The sequence below is a fragment of the Chiloscyllium plagiosum genome, chromosome 23 (genome assembly GCF_004010195.1).
Source record: "Chiloscyllium plagiosum isolate BGI_BamShark_2017 chromosome 23, ASM401019v2, whole genome shotgun sequence".
In the NCBI taxonomy this organism is placed as follows: Eukaryota; Metazoa; Chordata; class Chondrichthyes; order Orectolobiformes; family Hemiscylliidae; genus Chiloscyllium; species Chiloscyllium plagiosum.
Window position 1 is genome coordinate 21,537,218 of NC_057732.1, and position 16,370 is coordinate 21,553,587.

The 16,370-nt window shown below is 41.9% G+C and overlaps 2 protein-coding genes across 10 annotated transcripts in view; one reads left to right on the forward strand and one right to left on the reverse strand.

The window, feature by feature from the left end:
* cerk (ceramide kinase) overlaps positions 1-6,727 on the reverse strand; it is an 80,209-nt gene extending 73,482 nt beyond the window's left edge. For 2 of the 3 annotated variants that reach the window (XM_043713704.1, XM_043713702.1), the window contains exon 1: positions 6,405-6,727. The gene's annotated coding sequence lies outside the window, so the exon portion shown is untranslated. Of the gene's footprint in view, positions 1-1,769; positions 1,830-6,404 lie in introns of those variants that run through there. The other variant, XM_043713703.1, reaches the window with a different exon arrangement.
* Positions 6,728-6,772: 45 nt separating this feature from the next.
* tbc1d22a (TBC1 domain family, member 22a) overlaps positions 6,773-16,370 on the forward strand; it is a 402,297-nt gene continuing 392,699 nt past the window's right edge. For 6 of the 7 annotated variants that reach the window (XM_043713705.1, XM_043713710.1, XM_043713708.1 and 3 more), the window contains exon 1: positions 6,815-7,040. In XM_043713705.1, coding sequence (XP_043569640.1) covers positions 6,979-7,040 — 62 coding nt within the window. In that variant the 5' untranslated portion in view covers positions 6,815-6,978. Of the gene's footprint in view, positions 7,041-16,370 lie in introns of all 7 variants that reach the window. The other variant, XM_043713707.1, reaches the window with a different exon arrangement.

Genomic DNA, 16,370 nt, shown 5'->3' on the forward strand with positions numbered 1-16,370 from the left:
AAAGATTAGATTGAAATGCATTTGGTGACAGGATTAATTTATTTTTAACTCTGTTATTTGTAAATTTCTTAATTTCATGATAATATTTGGTTTGAAACTCTCTTTTGTGTTTTATTTTTATTTCATTCAATAATTTTTCAATTTTTTATTAAGTAACAAATCTCCATGGATGATGTATGTCTTGGGTGTGGTGCAAAACCAATTGTTGATTCAGTTCTGAGCATCATCTGAGATTATTTCCTATCATTTAGTGCATCTGTGCTGATAAAATCTCTTGTACCTATTTTGACTGAACAAACAAATCCAGCCTACAAACATGTTTGTTCCAAGAGCTGATCTATAACACTTCTTTAAAATAAACTGAAAACAAATGTAATATAATTAAAGGTCAAAGGAACATCATGGGGTTTAAAACAGATCTTAACAAATGTGCATGATTCAAACCACATAGCTAATGGTCCTGATTTTCTATGGAGTGGCAACTTCATGCAGAAAGAAGAGGATTTTGCATTTTGGAGAGGAGATTCTACTTAGGTCTTCCTGAGAAGAACACAGTTGAAGTTCCATTTTGACAGTTCTTACATAAAGCAACAATGTCAGAGTGGCCACATGCCTTTTCACAGCAGTTTGCTGCCAATTTCTGACATTTAAAGGTTCAGACAGCCAAGCGAATTGACAGGTAAATAGGGTGCCAAGTGGTAGGATGCCAGATGTGTAGGGTACCAGTGGGTAGATGTCCTGTGAAATATTGTAGACTGCCAGGTGAGTAGGATGCAGGGTAAGAATTTAGGATAGGTTGGCATGTACTGGAGAAATTGGAAGGACAGATGTCAGGTCAGGGGTGACCATGATGTGGAGGTGCTGGTGTTGGACTGGAGTGGACAAAGTTAAAAATCACACAGCATCCGATTATAGTCCAACAAGTTTATTTGGAATTACAAGCCTTTAGAGCGCTGCTCCTTTATCAGGTGACCAGTGGAGTAGGATCATAGGATACAAAATTTATAGCAAAAGTTCATAGTATCATGCACTGATGCTTAATATTTAACAAACCTAGATTGCTGTTAAGCCCATACGTGGTTAACTGAAGGTGATGGTCAGCTGCCTTCTTGAATCGATGCAGTCTAAATGTTGTAAGTAGTCCCATAATGTCATTAGGGAGGGAATTCCAGGATTTTGACCCAGTGACAGTGAAGAAACATTGATATATTTCCAAGTCATGATGGTGAGTGGCTTGGATGGGAATTTGCAAATGGTGGTGTTCCCAAGTATCTGCTGCCCTTGACCTTCTAGATGCAAGTGCTTGTGGGTTTGGAAGGTACTGTCTAAGTAAGCCTAAGTGAATTTCGGCAAAGCATCTTGTGGATAGAACACACTGCTGTGCCTGAATATTTCTGAATCTGGTGCCAATCAGGCAGCATGCTTTATCCTGGATGATGTCAAGCTTCAGGAATACTGTTGGAGCTGCACTCCAGTCATATGAGGATTATTCCACCATACTCCTGACTTTGCAGGAAATTCGGAAAGTGAATTACTCAGTGCAGGATTTCTACTCCGAATCAAACAAAGGGGTTTGTGCTATAGTGGAGGGCAGCAGTGATTAAATTGCAAAACCTATGATTGTGAATGGCAGAAGGAGATGATAATGGATCTAGAGCAGGTGCCAATTGTTACAATAGAGCAGAGAGGATGGAATCATGGAAAACCATTCCTGAAGAAGGGCTTATGCCCGAAATGTCGATTCTCCTGTTCCCTGGATGCTACCTGACCTGCTGCGCTTTTCCAGCAACACATTTTCAGCTCTGATCTCCAGCATCTGCAGACCTCACTTTCTCCTCATGGAAAACCTGGCCAAGTGAAGAAAACTGAACCTGCTGGACCTATTAACATATGGTAGAGGATGATCTTCTCAATAAGAATGCTGGTGGTCTGGAAGATAAGGGAAACTTGATCATGATTCCAAGAAGGAAGAGAATGAAGGAAGAAAATGGAAATCCGGTAATAGGGATAGGTACGGTTAATGGCTAAGTCAAACATGATAGACAGGAATTTTTATTGCGTAGGAGAAAAACATTTTTGAAGCACTTGTGTGCAATGTGGCATTGCCAAACTGGTGTGATGGATATAGAGAAACTGGAGTAAATGGAATAGAGCCCTTGTAGGATGTGGGGTAGGAGGAAGTATAATCAAGGCATCTATGGGATTTGCAGGCATGTAGTATTAGACATTGGTCCATAGCCTAACCTCAGAAATGAAAATCGAGAAGCTAATGAAGGAAGGGCAAGAGCAGGATGTGGCAATGACACAACAATCAATGTAGGAGACAACCTGAGCATTGGGGAACAAACAACATTCTATGTATCCCCTGAAACACCATGGACGCACAGCAGAGAGGGATTCCTGTCATGGCATCTTGGGTGAGCAAGTGGAATTTGGGGACAGGGCAGGGGAGGAGCAGTTAAATAAGAAAAGAATTCTAATTATGTCAGGAAATTGGCTCCAAGGTGCCAAGCTCTCAATTTTACTGAGATAGAATAGGGTCAGGTAGCCACCCTGCTTCAAGGAAATGGACTGGCCTTTTATGTAGATGAATAAAGACAGAAGCCTCAGATGTAACTTGCTTTGTAGGGTTAACTGTAACTGACTGAGTTTTCTGTAACTCTGGAATGTCTACAGTGGGGATGTTGTTGCACATTCTGTGAGTATCAGTTTTGATGCAGAAATACAAAGAAATTCTACTGCTTTTAAAGAGTTTTTGAGTTTCTGATTAGGTGAGAAACATTTTATTTCCCTGAAATGCAACACATCTTTTGGAAATCAGATTGAGGTAAAACAAAGAAAATCTTGGTCGCTATAACACCTTCCATATCCTGAAACTTTTGAGCAAGGGTTATCAGATGTTTACTTTGAAGTTCGAGCAGTGCTTGGGCAATGCTTCACTGCCCAGGATGACTGACATTCTCTGAATGAAAATATCTTTCATATTTCATGGAAAATAGGAGCAGGAATAGGCCATTCGATCCCTCGAGCCTGCTCTGTAATTCAATATGATCATGACTGATCATTGAGCTCAAGACCCTAATTCTGCCCTCCCCATATACCTTGATCAGTATATGCACAAGACCTATATCTACCTCCTTCTTGACAGCAAATAATGTTTTTGGCTCCAACCACTTTCTGTGGTAGTGACTTCCACAGGCTTCTCTGGGTGAAGAAATTTCTTCTCATTTCTGTCCTGAGGTTTACCTTTATCCTTAAGTTATGATCCCTGGTTCTGGACTCCTTCCCCTCCCCCCGCCACCATCAGGAACATCATTCCTGCATCTAACCTGTCGAGTCCTGTTAGAAATTTATAGGCTTCTATGAGATGCCCTCACTTTTTAAAATTCAATGAACACAATCTTAACCGATTCAATCTCTCCTGATACATCAGTCTTGCCATTCCAGAAATCAATTTGGTAAACATTTGCTGCCTTTATAACAAGAATATCTTTCCTCAGATAAGGGACTGTATACAATATTCCAGATACAGTCTCACCAATGCCCTGTATAATTGCAGCAGGACATTCTTATTCTTGTACTGAAATTCTCTGTCTACAAAGGACAACAGTTTGCCTTCTTTACTGTTGCACACTTAATTTCAGTGACTGGTGCATGAGGACACCCAGGTCACATTGAACATTCCCCTCTCTCAATTTACAGCCATTCAAATGATTCTGTTTATGTTTTGCTTTCCAAAGTGGATAACCTCACATTTATCCACAACATACTGCATCTGCAATGTATTTGCCCAGCCACTCAGCCTGTCCAAACCACACTGCAACATCTCTGCATTCTCCTCACAGCTCACCCTTTTACCCAACTTTATGTCATCTGTAAATTTTGAGATATTACCTTTAGTTTCTTCATCCAAATCATGAACAGATATTGTGAATAGCTGGCGCCAACCTCTGCAGTACGACACTAATCACTGCCTGCATTCAGAAAACCCTCTTTGTTTCCAGTCTGCTAACCAAATTTCCTTCCATCACTGTTGACTACCCCCAATCCCATTTGTTTTGGTTCTATTCACTTATTTTTCATGTGGGACTTTGTCGAAAGGCTATAAAAGTCCAACTAAACCATATCCACTGGCTTCCAATGATCAATTCCACTACATTCTTGAAGAATTCCAATACATTTCTAAATTATGATTTCCCTTTTGCAAATCCATGCTGACTGTGTTTGATTCTACCACTGTTTTTCAAGTGCTCTGTTATAAAATCCTTGACAATGGACTCAAGCAACTACCAATGTCAGACTGTTATGACATGGGGTAAACTCTCCTGCTTAATTTTAAACCAGCAGCACAGAAAAGATTTATCCCGTACAGTAATGTGTAAACATTCGAATGGCCAAGAACTATTTAAAGTAAAAATTAATAACTTCATTTCTTGAAGTATAACAGAGAATAATTAACTAACAACTATATACAAGTCCTTCTTCTAACCTAGCTTTTACTTTCCCTTCTATAATAGTACTCTGATAATTAAGATTTACAAAACAACATTTATCTCAAAACCAGGCAGCTTTTGGTTCTTCTATTTGGATCTTCCTGTGTCTACTTTTCTTCTTAGGAATTTCTGCGTCACAGGTTATTGATCGAAAAGGTACTTTTAAGAGAGCTACTTTTTAAGACAGTCTTTTACCCACTGGGGATTGGCAGCTCTCCTCCGAACTATTCAATTTCTCCCCGGTCTTATACCACAGAGGATCGGATTGTGTCATTGGGTTTTAAGATTGTCAATATACTCAATTCAAACTTGATTGGAAATTGGTATTTTTTCGGGGCATAATTTAAACTGATTAGCCAAATTCAAAATTGTTTTTTTCTCCAGGCAATGAGCTAATCGAGTTGTTCGACCAAGTGTTACATTGTTACCTTATTGAGAACACTTAGTGCTGTGTCTGGTAGTTCTGCTGCTTTTTAAACTCTCTTAAAGTACACCCACATCTTCATAACACAGACTCACTGGTCTATAATTCCCTGTTTTCTTTATATATATTTTAAATAGTGGATTGTTTACTAACACTTTCATTTAGCTTTGTGTATTCAAAACATTCATGGCAACAGTTTTACAAATTCTGCACATATGAGAGGGGAAAAAGCAGTAAAAAGGCAATAATACTTGGGAATGAACATACAGGTCAGATTGGACATCTATTTTAAGGTCCATAAGACGAGTGAGGAGGGTCTTGTGGCCAAGAAAGATAAAACAATAAAACCTGTGAGTGATGCGTACTGGACGACTTGTTTCATATACCTCTGAACAGTGCTCCAGCAGAGTATGAAGAGCATTTTATTTCCAAGTATTATAGTATTTTGAAAACTGTTTTTTACTCCAAGTGTCCAGTGGTAGTGTCCCTATCTCTGGACCAGATGGCCTGGTACAAGACCCCCTGCTCAGACATGGATCATAACTTGCCTGGACAGGTTCACTAAAAACATTGACCAGATGGGTCAAACCAACCTTTACTGGTTTTACTAATTTTTCCTTCTTGATTTTTCAGCGTCATTGGTCACTACAGGGTGTATGAACTTTCAGATTGCCCATCTTACACCAGTACAGAGACTTAGATCATAAAACGTAGGAGCAGAAGTAGGCCATTATGTCTTCCCCATCATTCTATAAGACCATGGATGATCTGATAATCCTCAACTCCACTTTCCTGCTTTTTCCCTTGATTCCCTAATTAAAAATCTGTTTATCTTGGGCATTGAATTACTTAATAACCCCACCTCAATAGTCCTCTGTCGTAAAGAATTCCACAAATTCACTACTGTCTGAGAGAAAAAAATTCTTCCTTATTTCTGTCTTCAATGTGCGATCCCTGACTGTGAGATTATGCCTGCTAGTCTTATACTCTTCCACTTGAAGAAACAACCTCATTCTACTCTGTCAAGCCCCCTCAGGATCTTGTATGATTCAATATGATTGCCTGTCATTCTTCTAAACTCCAATGAGTACAGGCCCAACCTCATAAGTCAGTCCCTTTGTGCCTCATATAAACCAAAAGAATTGTGGATGCTGTGAATCAGAAACAAAAACAAAAGTTGCTGCAAAAACTCGGCAGATCAGGCAATATCTGTAAAGAGAAATCAGAATCAACGTTTTGAATCTGTTGACCCTTCCTCAATTCTGACCTGTTGAGCTTTTTCAGCAACTTCTGTTTTTGTCCCTCCATGCCGAGGATCAGCTTAGTGAACCTTTTCTGCACTGCCTCTAATGCTGGTGTATCTTTCCTTCGAAAGGGCAACCAAAAACTGTTCACAGTATTTCAGGTGTGGTTTCACTAGTGACTTGTACAGTTTTGGTTCAGCCCAGTTACCTCTTTTTGCCTTTTTTTAAGATTAGATTACTTACAGTGTGGAAACAGGCCCTTCGGCCCAACGAGTCCACGCCGTTTCTTTAATTTCCTCTCATTTTGCCAACTGCTTTTCTTCAAGCTTGCTATAATTTTGCATAATTGCTTTGCTTATAAGTTCTAGGGCCCGAAACGTCGATTCTCCTGTTCCTTGGATGCTGCCTGACCTGCTGCGCTTTTCCAGCAACACATTTTCAGCTCTGATCTCCAGCATCTGCAGTCCTCACTTTCTCCTCTGGGATTTTGTAGACAAGTGGACAGCAACGGGCCAGGCCAACATCTTCCACTTCAGTGTGTGATCGTTGTGACGTCACAGAGAGGACAGCCGCTTTTGTGACGCCATCGACTGCCTGGAGGACATCGACGGAACGCTGCCTCTGATTGGCTCGACCGTTACCTCGGAGATTCAAGCCAATGGGAAAGATGTTTGTTGTTCGGCAACATGGCGTCGCTCAGTCTGTGAGTGGGGATCTGTCGTATGGGGAAGTATTGTGAACTTGACTGATTGCGGTTACTCCTTGCTGTGATTTGTGCCCGACTTTCGGTGTAAGGGGAGCCGCGCTCGGCTGGAAAATGTCCAGTGAAGGGGGAAAGAAGCAGTTCTGGAAGCGGAATGTTTCCAAGGTCCCAGGCAGGTTCGTGACGCGTCTGTTCAGTGTCCCCCCCCCCCCCCCCACAGCCGCTTGTTGGTATTGGCTCGGGTCGAACGGGAGGGAGGCGACTGACCGGCAGTCAGACTCACGGAAGTGGGCGATTTCTGAGAATGACGACAAAATAGGCGAAGTTTTAAAATGACCAAATCGTGAAGTTCCTAAACTTTAATTTTTTTATCACTGAACAAATAATAAATTAGGTGGCAAATTGTTTCTTGTTTTGTTTTCTATGACTGCTCAAAACCGAAAGTCAACATTAAGTCTATCACGGCACACAAGTTTAAAGGGAATACTGCAGTCGAGATGTTAGGCAACAGACAAATGCAGAATAAGGTATTTGGATATGGAGATTACAGGGCTGCAGGCTTAACTAGATTCAAGCAATACTGTCATAGTTTTTTATTTTGTGCAATTTGTTATGCACCTTCTATTTATAGATATGGACCAACCATGTGGAATTATAGTTACTAGTGATAAGTATAGAGGTGGCTTGGCCAAGCTTTTTTGATTTTGTAAGGTCTGAAGATGCTTTCGTGAAACTTCAGCCATGTGTTGAATTCAAATTGTTTGCTTATGTCAAATTGAAGTATGTTGTCAGTTAGTGTCACACAAGAGCATTAATGTTGCACACAAAAGTAAATACAGTAGCGCCTCGACATACGAACGACCCCGTTCACGAACAAATCGATTTACGAACAGGATTGTACATAAAATTTTGCTTCAACGTATGTACGAAATTCAAGGTGCGAACGAAGGTACGAACGCAAAAAAACACGTGCGACCACGTGGTTTAATTGTTCTGCTTTGCTACGTGATTGTTGAACGCAAAAGCTCTTGGGGCCCCGCGTGATCTCATTCAGTTCATATTTGGCGCGTGCACTGTGAACAGCGCTCGTTGCTACGTCCAAGCGTTCTTACGCTATCCGAACAATGGGAAAAATTGATTCAGTTCGCAAACTTTTCTGTTCGCGAACCGGGTCCTGGAACGGATTAAGTTCGTAAGTCAAGGCGCTACTTGTATGAGACAATAGGACAAATGCCAAAAGCTTGATCAGGGTTTTTGAGTAGAAAGAAGGCAAGAAAAATGAATAGGCTGAGGGAGTTTAGGATGTTGCTAGCTAAATACATTGAAAATAATTGGGGATCTTCAAGACTGCATGTGATGAAGCAAAGATAGCTTGGTGGGTTATAACTTTCAAGAACATACAGGATAGGCAAGGGTGAGGCAATGGATGAATTTGAAACCAAAGATGAGAATTTTAAATAGTGGAGTCACCTGACCGGCAACTATTGCAGGTCAGCAAGCTCATGGTTGGCAGTTATGGGCTTGATACAAGCCAGGAACAGAACCTTTCTTGATCACATTTATGGAACGTAGAATTTGGGAGGGTAACTAAGAGTGCAATCTCTAAGGAACTGTAAAATAATGCTCACAGGATTCAGAAAATGGTAGTCCTGATTCCTTCAAGATCACTGAACTGAAGAAAGTTTTAAGGGGCCTGAAATGTGGTAAAGCAGTGGCACATGACACTGCACTCGTATTCTTGAAACAGCCTGGATCTTGTTTGTGCATCATCAACAACTCAAAAACTCCGAAATGTGTGACATACAGCAGAAATCTTTGCATTTCCAAAACCTGGAAAAAGTCTTGCTCACATGGCCAGATATGGACCAATTTTACTACTCTCTGCAGGCTTTAAGATGTTTGAATGTCTAATCCTGCAATGCATATGTTAATAAGTAGAGAGCCTCTTTAGTGTAGACAAAGCTGCCTTCGGTATTGGGCAAGTGACCAAGTTCTGGCACTTATCACCGACATAGAAAAATGGCTTGCTCGATAATGTGCTACTGGGCTAAAGCTCCTGATAGTGTGGCACACTGGCTTGCCCTTAAAGCTGTCCAGCATGCTTTCAGCATGGGTTGAGACAGTTGCTGAAACAATCTTTTGTGACAGATGATTTAGAATCCACCTTGGACAAGGGAGATGTGCATGAGAAGACTGGTCAATTGATTATTACAGGGCTGAAAGCTAGCCCTAACCTCCTTCATATACAAATGATTTGCCAACCATCATGTCTCATAAGTCTGTTTCTGCTGATGGCATCTAATGTGCCACTGAAATTCCTACACCAAACCCTTAATGAAGACTTTCTAATGTTTATGGATTAGAAAAGCACATAACATCTCACTTTGAAACCCTCTAAAATCATTTGTAGTGTACTTCTACAATGCCAATGCCATAAAATATTTGCTGATCTGTGTGGGTGGTGAGAGGCGAAAGCATGATCCCAAGCTTGGGAGTGATTCAAGATAGAACTTTGTCTTTCTGGGAATGTCGAAAGAAACATCAACAAAGGTCAATACAGGAAATGGCCTATGAACCAAACTTGCTGGATCTATGTAAGGTGCTCTTGTCACAACAATTGGGCCCTCAGCACTTGCCCTATTATAATCTATTGTGTAATATTCTGCCTCCAGATTATGCATTTTTGAGCAAAATAGAATGTATTTGCAAATATTCTGCAAATTCAACTTCATCCCATAGACTAAGTGAGTGTGTGTGTGTTTGAGAGAGAAAGAAAGAAAGAGAGAAAGTGTTTGTGTGTGAGTGCACGTGTGTGTGTGTTAAGGCATTGCTAAACTGCTGACTGAGTCTTCAGGAGTTACGGGAGGATTCTGTGAGGATAATCTGACTGCACTATCTGATACCCCATTAATTGCCGTGGTGGCAAAGTTGGTGTCCCCAATCCTTCCACGTGCATCCCTCATGAAGCTCAGTGCTTGGTTGCAATGTTTGACGTCCAAAAGGGGGCCAGTCTGAGGGTGTATGGTATAATGACACTCCCCTGCTAGCCCAAACCTTCAAGTCCATTTGAAGGATGACGTAGGGCACTTAAGCTCCAAGACATCAGATGTACCCAAGTTAGGCACTGCATGTGACAGTATTCAGTTTTTCTTCTTAAAACAAAAGGCCTCAGTAAGGGGAGTATATGACTGCATCTTCAGACAGTGATTGAAAAGCTTGGAGCTAAGCTCATTGCACCAATGAGGTGCACTCTGTTTGTTATTTGTGATACTATTAATATCAAATGCAGGTTGGGCTTCATTTTTGTGAGGAATTTGTTTCTTTCTGTTTTAAAACATTGCTATGATACAGTTTTGCTGTCTGCATTTTATAAGCCACTAATTGATAGTGTCTGGGAAAGGCTCAGTCCTGATTTGAAAGAAATCAGAAATTCTAAGCTTCAGGTGTATTTGACTGCATGGCTTGAAATGATCTTATATGGAATGAAAGAGGTTTGAGAGCCTTTAGATTTAATGTTTATGATCAACAGTGAATTCAGTTTATATTATACTTTCAATGTTGTAACTAGTTCTGAGACACTTGACAGGAGCATGGCAAGCAAAATTTGATAGCGTCAGGAAGGAATTTGAGCAGTGATTAAGGGCTTGGCAAAGAAGCAGATATGGAGAAAGTAAGGACTGCAGATGCTGGAGCTCAAAGTGGATGAGTGTGGTGCTGGCAAAGCACGGCCGGTCAGGCAGCATCCAAGGAGCAGGAGAATCGACATTTCAGGCATAGGCCCTTTGTCAGAAATGAAGCTTGTGGGCCAAGGGGACTGAGAGATAAATAGGAGGGGGCTGGGGCTGGGGAGAAGGAAGCTGGGAATGTGATAGGTAGATGTAGATCGGGGTGAAAGTGATAGGTCAGAGAGGAGGGTGGAGCAGATAGGAGGGAAGGAAGATGGATAAGTAGGGCCGTTCAGGATGGGGGTGCCGAGTTGGAAGGTTGGGGCTGAGATAAGTTGGGGGAGGAGAAATGAGGAAACTGGTGAAATCCACATTGATCTCGTGTGTGTGGAGGTCCAAGGGTGGAAAATAAGACCTCCTTCTTCCAGGTGTTGGGTGGTTAGGGTTTGGCAATGGAGAAGGCCCAGGACCTGCATGTCCTTGTGGGAGTGGGAGGGGGAGTTGAAATATTCAGCCATGGGACGGTGGGGTTGGTTGTTGCGGGTGTCCCAGAGATGTTCTCTGAAACAATCCGCAAGTTGGCGTCCTGTCTCCCCAATGTAGAGGAGACCAATGCGGTGGTTAGCATGTATGGAAGTACAAGTAAGTTTCTGCTGGATGTGGAAGGATCCTTTGGGGCCTTGGATGGAGGTGAAGGGGGAAGGTGTGGGCACAGGTTTTGCACTTTTTGCGATGGCAGGGGAATGTGCTGGGAGGGGAGGGTAGGTTGGTGGGGATTGTGGACCTGATAAGGGAATTGCGGAGGGCATGTTCTCTCCCAAGCGCAGATAGGGGTGGGGAGGGAAATATATCTCTGGTGGTGGGGTCTATTTGTAGGTGGTGGAAATGGTGGAGGATGATTCTGTGTATCTGGAGGTTAGTGGGTGGAAGGTGAGGATTAGGAAGCAATAGAGGAAAAAGTGATTTAGAGGCTTGGAGGATGAAAGAAAGAGCTTCAGAATGGGAGTCTTGGCAAGTGAAGGCCTGTCAAAAGGTGAACTCATTAAAATCGGAATCTTGAAGAGGCCAGAATTGGAGCACGACTGAAACTTTGGGATTCCTGAACTCAAAGTTGGAAGCAGTGAGGAAGGAAGAAGCAATAGAGGAATATCAAATTGTTGCCTACCTGGGAGCCAGCGTATGCAAGTTTGCACAGAGATAATAGATGATCTGGGATTGGAGTGATTTGGGACACTGACAATAAAGTTTTTGATTAGCCAAACATGTGTACAATATATGAAAAGTACTGACAAACAAGGCTGGCCTAGGAGTATTCAATACTCCTAGGAGCATGCCACAAGCAGTTATTTTTGCATATCATCTGCCTTTTGAGAGGAAAGATGATTTCTCTGCTGCTTTGGCTCCTTTTTTTTCATCTTTTGATGATCCGTTCAAACCTAATTGCCACTGTTCTTGTTCTTTTACAAATGGAAACTCAGTATTAATCAGTCATGTTCCAGTTGAGGGGCTGTGTCAGCTGGAGGGACTGAATGGCCTATGAATGTCCCTAAATGTCAAATAAATGCTTTCTTTAAACTATATAGCAACATGTGTTTCTGTTCTGTTTAAGTGATATGGACGAGGCTAGAGCGCTCAACATTCCAAGAAGGTAGTCCAGATCCTAACTTTGCTAGTTGTTTAAAGCAGGTGTAAAGTGGCTATTCCAGGAGAATTGCCACTGGTCAAACTACTTATCTTTTAAATAAATTCTCTTTTATTTAAAACTAACTGAATGAAACATAAACAGCTGAAAACATAATACCAAATAACTTAACCTCTCCAAACACCCAACAGATTATACCAACTTATGATGCTGTTCCCAATACTTGCAACAATCCCCATAAACACCCCTTGGTACAAAAGATAAAATCAAACACAGGTTCTTGCAGCATAGAAGTCACAGAGAGAGGACCAGCCTGGACCTGTTTCTTTGGGTCCAGCAGCTTTTTTCACACTACTGCTAAAAGCCAAACCAGAGAAAAGCTGGGAGAACTGAGCACTCCCCTTCCATTGTACATGTTTTTTTTAAAACTTGTTAGCCTTCTGCCTGACGCAGTACATATTAGCTAGAACCAAATTGGCCCTAAAACACTTCAAGGAGAAAGTGAGGACTGCAGATGCTGGAGATCAGAGCTGAAAAATGTGTTGCTGGAAAAGCACAACAGGCCAGGCAGCATCCAAAGAACAGGAGAATCGACGTTTCGGGCATAAGCCCTTCAGGAATGAGGAAGGTGTGCCAAGCAGGCTAAGATAAAAGATAGGGAGGAGGAACTTGGGGGAGGGGTGTCGGTAATGCGATAGGTGGAAGGAGGTTAAGGTGAGGGTGATAGGCCAGAGAGGGGGTGGCGGCGGAGAGGTCGGGAAGAAGATTGCAGGTCAAGAAGGCGGTGCTGAGTCCGAGGGTTGGGACTGAGATAAGTGCTGAGTCCGGACTCAGCACCGCCTTCTTGACCTGCAATCTTCTTCCCGACCTCTCCGCTCCCACCCCCTCTCCGGCCTATCACCCTCACCTTAACCTCCTTCCACCTATCGCATTACCGACGCCCCTCCCCCAAGTCCCTCCTCCCTACCTTTTATCTTAGCCTGCTTGGCATTCCTGATGAAGGGCTTTTGCCCGAAACGTCGATTTCGAAGCTCCTTGGATGCTGCCTGAACTGCTGTGCTCTTCCAGCACCACTAATCCAGAATCTGGTTTCCAGCATCTGAAGTCATTGTTTTTACACCTTCCTCATTCCTGAAGGGCTTATGCCCGAAACGTCGATTCTCCTGCTCCTTGGATGCTGCCTGACCTGCTGCGCTTTTCCAGCAACACATTTTGCAGCCCTAAAACACTTCAACCCCAGACTTTTCGCGGTCTGTGTTGTTTACGACCTCTTGATTGAATCTTGGTTCTGATGCAATATATTATTTTGTATTTTAACCTCCTGTATTTTAATTCTTTTAATTACCTCCTTCCACATTGTTCCATTTACAAGCTGGTATACTTGGGATCGGGATGCCTAATTCCATACAGTTTGTGTAGGAGTTGAAAAGCATAGCAGTGGTAAAGTATTTGATGAGCAGAAGAATAGTTATTTTGGACATAAACCTGTCATCGGGCATGTGGGAGGTAGGAGGAGGGGCGCGGGGACCTGGGGCCTGGTCAGCGGTGAAGGTAGGTGGGAAGGCGATAGGTGAATGCAGGTGGGAGGTAATTGTGATAGGTTGGTGGAAAGGGTGGAGCAGATAGGTTGGAAGGAAGATGGATAGGTAGGATATGTCAAAAGGGCGGTGCTGAGTAAGAGGGTTGGATTTGGGATGAGTTGGGGGGAGAGGAGATTTGGAAACTGGTGTAGCTGATGATACCTCCCACCTGCATCCACTTATCCTATCACAATTATGTCCCACCTGCTTCCACCTATGACCTTCCCAGCCTTCTACCCCACCCCCCACCCCTTTATTTATCTCTCAGCCCCCTTCCCCTCCATATGCCCAATGATGGGCTTATGCCCGAAACGTCAACTCTGCTGTCTGCTCAATGATGCCTGACCTGCTGTACTTTTTGACTCTAACTCTCCAGCATCTGCAGTCCTCACTTTCTCCCACTTCTGGGTATGGTTTGGTGGGTATCAATGGTTTGTACTGCCTGATTGATGCTATCATTCTTAGGACAAGCATGAACATTAAGTAATAGTTGGTTATGAAACAGAGTGGCTTCTCTGATTTTTGTGCTCGCAGTACAGGGTTACTGAATAGTAATTTTCTCATTTTGCTATGAGCAGTAAGACTAAAAGTTGTATTTGTACTGCTGTTCAAAAAGGTCAACTAACCCAATACAAACCATTAATTGAACGTGGGCACCTCTGGAATCTGAAGCACAGGAATACATTACGCGATGCAGCTTCATACTGACCTTTTACAATTGTAGATCAATTCTGATTGTAACTTAAGCTGTTGCTTTACCCATTGCTCTTTTTTAAAAATATGCATCAATTTTTCTATTGTTGAGACTGAAAATCAGTTCTTGTAGCTGTAGAACATCCCATCCTGGGAAAAGAGTAATATGCAAATATTCTTGATAAACCTTGACATGAATATTAACGATGGTCAGAAATGCATGTAGAAATTTGGTTGTGCTTGAATTCTGGTCCACAGTGCCAAGTTCATAAATCTATCTGCATCTTTGATTTGCCTCAGAGCAAATTATTATTTGCATGGGTTGTCTTGTTTTTGGATTGTGTAGTGATCATGAGTGCTAGAAGCTGAAGTAGGCCATTCACCCGATTGAATCTGTTCTGCTATTCAATGAGATCATGGCTGAATGGATAATCCTCAAGTCCACTTTGTTGCCTTTGCCCCATTACCATTGATTCCCTCACTGATTCAAAATTTGTTGGTCTTAATCTTGAACATAATTGATGCCCTAACCACAATATTCCTTTGTGTATTTATCTCACTCCTCCTAAGATGCTTAAAACCTGCCTCTTTGCTTAAGATTTTGGCAATCTGCTCTTTTTTTTTTGTCAAATGTTTTTGATAACTTCTTTTACCAAGTGCTTTCAAACATTTTGCTGTGTTAAAGGCACTACTTGAATACAAGTTGTGGCAGCTTCTGATCACCCCTGAAAAAGATCTGAAATCACAAGTACTTATTTGAATTTGCACGATTTGGGAACTGTTGGATTTGGCTCTTGCTCTGTCAGCACAGAACCGTAGAATTGTTCTGGTACGAAGAAACCATTCAGCCCATTGTATGGTGCTACTGAATAAATTAGCATTCTAATCACATTTTGCAACATCTGACCCATAGCCTTGTCAGTTACGGTACTTCAGTTATAGATCCAGGTTGCTTTTAAATGAATTCACGGATTCTTCCTCAACCATCAAACCAGACATTGCAGAGGCCCATCACCCTTTGAGTAAAACATTTTCTTAATGTCTTAATTAATCCTGTCAGTCATCTTAAATTTGTGGCCCATGGCAATTGATCTCTCGACTAGAAGAAGCCTGTCTGCCCTGTCCACTCAAATCCAAACCCTTCATTATTTTGATCTGCAATAAGCCACCTCTCAGCCTCCTCTATTTTAAGGATGATTCCTGGCCAAGAGGTCTTTCCTCATAGTTGTAGTTTACATGCCCTGGTAACATTGTCGAATCTCTTATATTCTCAAGAACAATTATGTCCCGTCTGTAATGTAATGACCAGGACTTCTATAAAACTCCAAGTGTAACATAACCAATCTATTGTATAATTCCAACAGTACATCCTTGCTTTTGTATTCAGTATCTTGAATTCAGGAAAGCATCCATATGCTTTATTTACCATTTGGCTGCTCATTGTGCCACCTTCATCGAACCTATTGAAGTGCACTCAAAGTTGTCTAACTTCATCTGCCTCACTAACTATCCTCCTGTTTGTATTTCTCTTGCTTAGTTTACCTTTCCCAGTCATGTCAACCATGACCCTTTGTTCCCTATCACCTGAGCAAGTTTTGGATTCAGCTTGCCACATTTCTTTGTGTCCAATGGGCTTTAATTTTCCTGACCAGTCTCTCTTGTGGAACCTTGTCAAATACCTTAGTAAAATTCATTAGATCACATCCACTGCATTTCCTTTATCAATCCTCCTTGTTATTTCCTTAAAACATTCAACAAAGTTAGGAAGATATGGCCTTCCCTTAACAAAATCACACTGACTATTCCTGACTAATCTGTGCCTTTCCAATCGCAGCAAATCCCAATCTCTCAGTATTGATTCTTGCAATTTACCTGAGGTCAGATGGACTAACCCACAATTATTTGGATACCCCCAGCACCTATTTT